The 9,130-nt window shown below is 33.3% G+C and overlaps 1 protein-coding gene across 5 annotated transcripts in view; it reads right to left on the bottom strand.

Annotated features, from left to right (window-relative positions):
• Positions 1-402: 402 nt before the first annotated feature.
• URI1 (URI1 prefoldin like chaperone) overlaps positions 403-9,130 on the bottom strand; it is a 76,333-nt gene continuing 67,605 nt past the window's right edge. For 4 of the 5 annotated variants that reach the window (XM_055235935.2, XM_055235936.2, XM_063615036.1 and 1 more), the window contains 5 exons: positions 8,469-8,637; positions 6,746-7,097; positions 4,865-5,007; positions 3,550-3,796; positions 403-1,218 (listed from right to left, as the gene is read on the bottom strand). In XM_055235935.2, coding sequence (XP_055091910.1) covers positions 1,036-1,218; positions 3,550-3,796; positions 4,865-5,007; positions 6,746-7,097; positions 8,469-8,637 — 1,094 coding nt within the window. In that variant the 3' untranslated portion in view covers positions 403-1,035. The remainder of the gene's footprint in view (positions 1,219-3,549; positions 3,797-4,864; positions 5,008-6,745; positions 7,098-8,468; positions 8,638-9,130) is intronic. The other variant, XM_063615035.1, reaches the window with a different exon arrangement.

The raw sequence follows: 9,130 nt of genomic DNA, 5'->3' as shown, positions 1-9,130 counted from the left end.
GATGGCTTATTTTAGTACTAATGCAGAATGCTTTTTAAAAGCTACATTTTAGTATGCATCAAGCTAATGATTAACTTGTAATGTTATTTTCAATGTTAGAATAAATTTCTCTTTATTTTGAGGAATTGTGGTAAAAGTAAATGTGTTATTTCAGTTAGTAGGAAAGTAGCCTTAAAGAATGAAAATGTTGGGAAGATGAAACTGTAAGGATTTTTATTTAAAATGTTTAAGCATCTAGACCTTTCCTTGTCTCCCAAAATATAATCCCAGTGAAACTGCAAAAACTAAGGAAGAAGTGTCTGAGGAATTGAAAGAATTCCAGATCTGTTGTGTGATACATGTAGCATATATATGAATCAAGGACGTATCTGTACTCAATTTTGAATCATAAAGTTCACAACATTTTTGAGACCAAGTTTCATAAAGTTTTTACTTGGAAAAAAGTTTTACAAAATATCTTTCCAAAGAAATTTTCCCATAGAGTACAATTAATTCATGTAGCTTTCTTCCTTAAAGATTACAGTATGACATTCAGAGGGGCGAGGTTTCTTGAATAGCCAACTAGCCGCAAAACCTACAAGAGAAGTAGATTTTTTTAAAGTGCCTTTAAAATGTGAAAGCAAGTAATAAAATTGTTGAATCTATTTGAAATTTTAAAATTTTCTTTAAAATGGTCCATATGGTATGCACAATATCACAGCTGGCACAAAACTGCCTGTATTTAGTTTGAAACACAAAAACAATGCATATGAACAGTATTCTTTGAAAAGTAATTCAAAATGCTGCCACTGCATCATAAAGGCAAACTTAGACAAGAGTGTTGATAGTATTCAGAGAATTAACAAAACAAGCTGAATATTATTCAGACAGTTACTTTGACTTTTTCAAATACCATTGATAAGGGTAAAAGAACTTGTTGCCAAAGTAACTCAGGATACCTTATTTCAAACTACATGTAACCTATTTTGCTATAGATCTTCTAAACAAATGAACAACTAGGTTTTAGGATGTAAGTTCCCATTTCCTAGACAGGGCCTAGTTTTTCTGTTGCAATCTGGCAGCTTTAAACTTTGAAACCCTCTTTCCAGTTTCTTCTGATGCTTCCGACAGAACTTCCTTTCGTTCTGGAATAGTGGGTAGTGCAGGATGAGCAATGGCTGGATGTGGTGTTAAGGAAGGTGATACAAATTCTTTTTCTATAACAGTTCCAGAAAAAGCCTAGAAAACAAAAGTCAGGTTATGGTAATAAAATGCAAGTAAGACACCCACAAAATCTTCCCATTCACTAATTTGACAATTCTTTTCATTAAAAGTAAATTCACAAGATTTTTGGCTAGACAACTCTACTACACCAAAATACTAATTGTTCAGAGAAACCAACACCATTAAGTTTTAATTTTACCACCAAATAGAAGTAATTTTTACAGTATACATGCATGAAAACAAAATGTAAAATGTAAATTTTATCTGGGAAAAAACAGAAATGGATAAATAAAAGGTCTTCAAACTTTCATACATTCATGTCCAGCCCATGCTGTGAAAAATAATGTATTAAAATAAAAATGCTATTAGGGTGTCAAACTCTGACTTTTGTACATCAGTTGATGAATAAGCTATCCTAAGGTAGCCTTGCTGCCTGCTAGCCAATAGCTTAGTTTCACCAGTACTGACATTTCTAACTGACATCTCTTTGGTGGTATTTATGCAATTATTTAAATATTTTACTGCATATTGCCTCAATTTTAAGACATCAGTGGAAGTTGAAAAATAAAAGTGCTGATACTAGTAGGAATAAGTACAGGTTTCAAAATTTTAATATAATTAACTCAATGACAGAAATCAAGTTCCACAAAAAAAGAAATGACTCAGTTTCACCTGGATGTTTGCTGCATTTAATCTGGTCAATTACATGTTCAACTGGAACAGAATTAAACAATGTGCATAAATTGCTGGAAATATCTGTACATGTCATTTTATACAAAAATAGGTAAGACACAGGGAGTTAATTTTTTTTTTTTTAAAGATTGCTGGTATTTAGAACCTCTATCCTTCCCTCTACAAATGAAAATTTGACAGGTGAACTTTTGCTTTCCTCTGTCTACCAAGCGCTCAAAATTAGTTAAAACAACGTATCACCTGAATAATTTAAAAAGCCACCTTCTTCTACCTTGCCCCACCACTGAAACAAAAACAAAGAAAGCCATCTCTCTCCTACATTATTTTTGGAGTTCAACTGGTAAAAGCAGCTTAAAGCTTACTTTCCTAAAAACTCCACTTTATCATGATGAGCATAGAGCCTTCTTCTCCTTCTTCTATTTAAAATGCCTTTGAAAAAGAGGTATTTTAGCATTTAAAAAGATCCTGAAAACGATATCTTCCAAAGTACTTACCATAATCATGAACTATTTTTTGATGTTAAAAAATTTATAGCAACTACTATTAAACATTTCCATACAAAATGCAAAGCTACTAAGGGTGAAATAAAAAATAGGTTCCACACTCTCTAGCTGTACCATGATACACTAAGTCCTTACAAAAAACTAATTTTCAAATATTTATCAGCAATTACCTGATAACATCCATTACCTGTTTTCTAACAGTATGGAAGACTATTAAATAAAGTAAGATACTTTCCAGGTCATCTAAGATAATTATACTAAGAAGAGGGGAAGAAAACATTCTAGTCATATGTACTGTCCCTAAATGCTACCAATCTCCATCCCCAATTACCATTTAATACGCTGAGTATAATACCATTTAGTAAAAGCAATGGAATTTTTAGATAAGGTTATTTATATATATGCATGTATCTTATTGTATATACAAATGTGTACACTGGTTTGATCCAGGCATGGGTTCCCCAATCTTCCTAAATACTTTTTAAATTGAAAACTTCAAATACGCACCAAAACACAAGAATGAAGAAATCAATAGCCTTATATTTCACAGACATCCTTATTTGGGGATTTCCTAACCTCCCCCACACCGCCACCAAAAACTGTAAGAAGTGTGGTGGGTGAAAGTGTATTGAGTGTATACTACTTTTTCTAAGGACAGGGTCTACAGCTTTCATCAGATTATAAAACAATTCGATAATCCCCCCAAGAGTTAAGCTTCACCAGTACAGGGTAAAATATTAGACTTTAGATAATTATCTGCTATGCATGCATTATTTTTCTTTAACTTAGCCAAGGTATTTAAAAGAGAATAGTGTAATCTGCTCCTTACACTATCAGAAAATGACCTATTGGTAATTTATTTAAAATAAACTGCTAAATAATTTCCTAGCTACAAATGTAATACATAATGCCAAGTAAGATATTTTAAATTTCCCATTTTGCTGAACGTTAAGACAATGTGTTTATCAAAAAATAAACTATTTGAATATCACAATATTTGTACTGTTTGTGACTATTAATTTTTTATTAATTAGTACCAAGAAAGTATAAAACCTAGAATTAATTTAATCTTATGACTTTTCAGATTAAATAGCTACAACTGGTCAAAGATACTATATGAAATAAAGAATTAAAAGATACACACACACACCTCAGGTACCGATAAGGGCAAAAGTTTCTTTTGTTGATTTTCTTGTGGTTCCTCTTCCAAAATGCTCTCACTGGTGTCACTGCAAGTGGCTTCTTCGCAGCTGATACTCCTCAAAACTCCCCGCCTATCATCAAATTCAGCAGCACTGCTTTCACTGGTGTCACTACACACACTATTCTCTCTACTTCGAGACTTCAGGATGGATTTGCGAGGGACATACTCTCCATTCACAACATCAACAAAGGCTCTGTGATATTCAAAACATATATACATTCACTGTACGTAACTCATAAAACTGAGAATAACTTTTTGAAAATTTCCTTGAATCTATTGCAGAAATTAATCTGAAAATTTTTATTACAATCTTATATCTAAAATAGTCACAATCACAATAATTTTATAGCCTCAAATGATATCTTCATACTATTCTGAAAGATATTTCTCTGGCCTAATAAAACACAGCATGTTATTTTATTTATTTATTTTATTATACTTTAAGTTCTAGGGTACATGTGCACAATGTGCAGGTTTGTTACATATGTATACATGTGCAGCCATGTTGGTGTGCTGCACCCATTAACTCATCATTTACATTAGGTGTATCTCCTAATGCTATCCTTCCCCCCTCCCCCAACCCCACAACAGGCCCCAGTGTGTGGTGTTCCCCACCCTGTGTCCAAGTGTTCTCATTGTTCAATTCCCACCTATGAGTGGTAACAAAAAACAGCATGTTATTTTTAAGCATGTCCTAGGTGGCAATAGTATGGTGTGCCAAAATTCTACATAAAGTTTTAGACCCACGTATACATTTAGCAATTTTCACTGATTTATAAATAAGGATCATAAAAACAGTAGGTATTTTCAAGTGATAGTTTTCTCAACAAACAACTCCAAAAAAAAAAAAAAAAAGAAAAGAAAAGAAAAAACCTGCAACAGTATAATTCCTACTCTGAAAAGGTAAACTGCATGCCAAGCATGTTATGGCTGTGGTGGAAACATACGGACCTAGCCCACTGGAAATAAAAATGCTTTCTGAAGATACAAGATTTTCTGACTAGACCATTTGGAAATGTTTCAAAAGCACTGGTGAAGAGGAGAAAGTGGAAAAAAAAAAAAAAAAAAATCCTCCATTCCCACTGCTCTGGACTGGGAAGCTACAGCTGGTCAGCCTATCAGATCCTAAGTTAACTCCTCAGAACACTTCACTTTTCAGTGAGGGTCTTCTGTGTTACAGTCAACTTTCTCCAGTAAAGGTTCAGTGGCAGAAAGAGAGGCAAGGCCAGCAGACTGGCCTGCAGCTGTGAGCGCCTCCCACCTGTAAATGTCTGCAGGCGTCCTGATGGTCGGGAGCTCCTGGGCAGAGTGGCCACTGCCAGTGCTGTTCTTTCGTTTACGTTTGGCTTCTTCTTTCTTTTCACTGAATTTTAAAGTGGTATTCTTTCCAGTATTTATTCGGACCTAAAATTTCAGAGCAAGAAATTAAGAATCTTTTGACAAATTAAATCAAAGTGAAACCAAAACAAATAAACTCTATAACTAAAGAAATAATAGTAAGAGAGGCAGCTGAAATTTTCTGATGCTGAAATGATGTGCATTATCAGACGGAATTAAAAAAAAAGTCCTTACCTCACAGATCTACGACATCTAAAGAAAATCTTCTTTATTAACAAATCCTAGTCTTCAGTGTCTTTATTATTGTAAAGAAGGCAAAATATATTTGAACTAAATGCTAGATTTCTTATAAACTTCGTATCACCCCATTCCTTTAAGTGTTTGGCTTGAATTATGTATTTCAAAAGAAAGAGTATAAACAAAAACTCAGCAAGAATATAATCTTTAAGTCATAAAAGTACTATTAAATAGTGCCTATTTAGAATTTTTAAACCATTTCTAATTTTTAGAAATTGAAGGAGTAAAAAAACAAAAACTAACCCTGTTCAGGGTTCACATGGGGTTAACGTGTTATTTTTCTACCCCTAGTCAGCACTTAGAGCATACTTTCCAGAATAATGACCACTATTCCCTGTAACATTCCTGCAAATAATATTTGTTCTTTCTGTTTTATCTAAATGAAAACAGGAAAAAAGTAAAAGCCTGGCAAAAGAATCACAAAGCCACCTTTTTTTCTGGCTAATCATCTCAGTCAACTTTTCCCGAAGAATCAGGGGAAGACACCTTCAGTCTGACATATTAGAATATAAAAACACAAACAATTATTTCACTTCATATTGGAGCAGGAATAACTTCAGGAAGCTAAGAAATATCAAATATGTTTTAAACATATTTCACTAAATAATAATCACACACACTTAAGAATACCACAGACCCTTAACTCTCATACAGGCAATTGGGATATTATGTAGAAAGGGCACTCCCTGAGGCGAAAGAGTTCCTGTTTTATTACCAACCAGATCTATGTCTTCTACGCCTTAAATTTCCCTGAGAAAGACGAATTAGACGGATTCCAGTGTCTCCTTAGAGCAGTACACGGAGCAGAGAGAGGGCAAAGATGGACTTAAGGCAGCCTATCCTTCCTTCAATCAGAGCCAATCTGCTTTGATCTATTTTAAATACTGGGATTCTACAGTAAGTATGGAGGGAACAAAAGGCTTTTCATACTAGAGAAAAGCTTTAAAACTTTGTATTAGAAAATCTCCACAGTCACCCCCAGCTCTAAAATGCCAAAATTCTAAGTCATGATTATCCACAGATGTTTATATTTACTTTGTCAGAAAAGAAACTAATTTTTACTTCCTCCTCCATTTTCCCTTTGTGCTTATAAAGTATTCATTTTATGTCCATAGAAAACAACCTGGCATAATTAAAAATTTAACTAATGCAGTCACTTTCAACATCCTAAGCACACCAAAATGTCCACAATATAATTAACTCCAAGATTCTTAAGAAAACTCTGAATGAAGGACAGGTGAAGTTACAGTAGTTGCCACTCAAATCTGATCCCCTTCCAGACCCCAAACAATGCATTGTTTCAGAGAACAATGGACCAATACCAGCTAACTAAATTTTTTTTTTCCCTTTTTCTTCTTAAATTGGTCAGAACAAGAGGCAAAAGATGATTTTCCTGTCTAGCACTACCCACAATGATAATGATTGTTAATATTGCTCTTTTAAAAAACATCATAATGCTTAATGTTCAAATTATACGCAAAATTAGTAAAGTTAAAAGTATACAAACCCTCTTAGGCTCAACAGTATGAGAAAAATATATTGTTGGTATAGAATTATCTCCAACCCCTAAAGCCTCACGGTCATTATCACCATCATCGTCTTCAACGTTGTCGTCGTCATCGTCATCATCATCATCATCATCATCATCATCACTGTGGTAAGAACTGGAACCATTCACTGAACAGTTCAACTGACGATTCACTTGACCACTGAATGGTTCTGAACTTGCAACATCCTTATGACAAGGAGTATGAGAGTCTGTTACTTGATGCATCGCATTCACGTCTGTGTTATGATCTTCCTTTTCCTCTTCAGAAGATGTCATATCTTCTCCATTTGCAATCACAGTATCAGGCTTACTAGTAAGGGAGAAGAAAATTAACAAGATCAAACAAACATACTAGAATTTTACATTATTTAAATTTCCAGTTAGTTTCCATGGGTAAATACTAAGATCTTGAATAAAGTATTTTTAAAACTAGAATTCCAAGTTCAAAAACAAAAAAATGTTTTGAAATAAATTAACAAAAAACAGTTCCTATGTTGCTTCTATATATTGCAGTTATTCAGACATAAGTAGAATATAGAAGATAATTTTTTTATCTTTGCAAAAAAGATATTGGCCATATGCAATATAAATATAGTACCAATAATAATAAAGTTGTAAGAAATTCAGAGAACATGTATCTCTAAAGACTAGAAATTGAAACCACATAATACACACTTATTTTCTACTCCTATACTCAGAATATTTTACAATGAGCATGTATTATTGTAATTTTTAAAAATAAAGGATCTATACATATGCACATGAATATATTTATATGCATGAATGAACATTTATCATACTTGATTCTATAAAAGATTTGAGGACCTCACAAAAATAACAAAATTGAAAATGCAACAGAACTGAAATCACATCATACAAAAAATAGAAAGAGAATCATGACCAAGAAAAATCACAAGATCCAAAACTGGTTTTAAAAAATGAATAGTATCAGTTAATCATAAAGACCTAAGAATTTATAGGTGAAACAGTAGGAAAAAGAAACTTTTATGCTTCCTGCCCTATTTTTCACAGAAACTAATTATTGCATATGGTACATCATTTAAGCAAAATAATATAGGAACTTCTCGAGTAGCAGACTTCATTTAGCATTTTAACAATTCTAAGTGTGTGCTAATGTGTATTTCAAACAGCAATTTGGTAAAGTTTCTCATACATACAGCTATCTGACCAGATTACAAATTACCTGCTCCAAAGTTTATAAAAGGAAAGCAAGAATAAACATTTTACTGTATCAAACTTAAATTCAAAGTGTATTTTTGTTTTTCACAACACATTCAAAGATAGAGCACTATCCTGGGTGTGGTATAAAAATACTTCATTTAAAATTTAACATTATATATATTAAATCCATGATTATTAAAAGTCAACTATCTGGTATAATTAATTATATAAAAATAGGCTATAATAAAAAATGAAGATGTTGATCTTAAGTATTTAAGTACATGCACATGCATGGGAATATGCACAAACACACAATCCTGTAAGAAAATATTCCAGAGAATTAATGTTTATCTTGAGGTGAAAGGATTATTGATAATATATTATGCTTCCCTGCATTTTCTTCAATGAACACATATTATTTTATTAATGAAGAAAAAGATTAATGAGGAAATGTGTATAGAAACAAATTATCTTGGAAAGATAATTTGTCATCAAGTACCTATCAAGTTCACCCAGCAATTCTTCTTGTCTCTCTAGTTCTTCAAGTCGAGCCCACAGTTCTTTATCAGCTAGCAAATCCTTGGATTTCACATCATTTGCAGTATCTGCTTCAAAAATAACTGAAGTTTTTGGTTTGGAATGCGGTTTATGAGCAATTCGGTGTTTTCCTATTTAGAAAAAGGGAAAGACGTGGCTGTTAATAGCCAACATAAAAAAGGCACAATACCAGATTTAATGAGACTTTCTTTTGGGGCAAGGGAGATATTAAAACAGAGGGGTCACAATTTTTAAGCCAAACAGGAGAACTCCAAGGATGAATGTCTCTTACAGCCTTGCTACTCAAAGTGTGGTCCATGGACCAGCAGCACTGGCGTCCTTGGGGAACACTTCAGAAGTGTAAGCTCTAAGGACACCCTAGACCCACTGAATCAGAATCTGTATTTCAACAAGAGCCCCAGAGAACCTGCATGCACATTAAAGGCTGTGAGCAGAGCTTCAAAAATGTGTAAGGAGAAATGACCACAATGCACCCTGGTTATAATAAGGCGAAATGCAACACATAAATGATAAATTCCCATTTACCATCCTTACTCAAGGAAATCTGGTTACTACAGTAACATGCAAAAGCCTTGTCACAGGATACTTTAAACTCCAGGGCAC

This window comes from Symphalangus syndactylus, chromosome 13 (assembly GCF_028878055.3).
Source record: "Symphalangus syndactylus isolate Jambi chromosome 13, NHGRI_mSymSyn1-v2.1_pri, whole genome shotgun sequence".
NCBI lineage: Eukaryota > Metazoa > Chordata > Mammalia > Primates > Hylobatidae > Symphalangus > Symphalangus syndactylus.
This window is presented reverse-complemented; position numbering and strand designations above follow the sequence as displayed.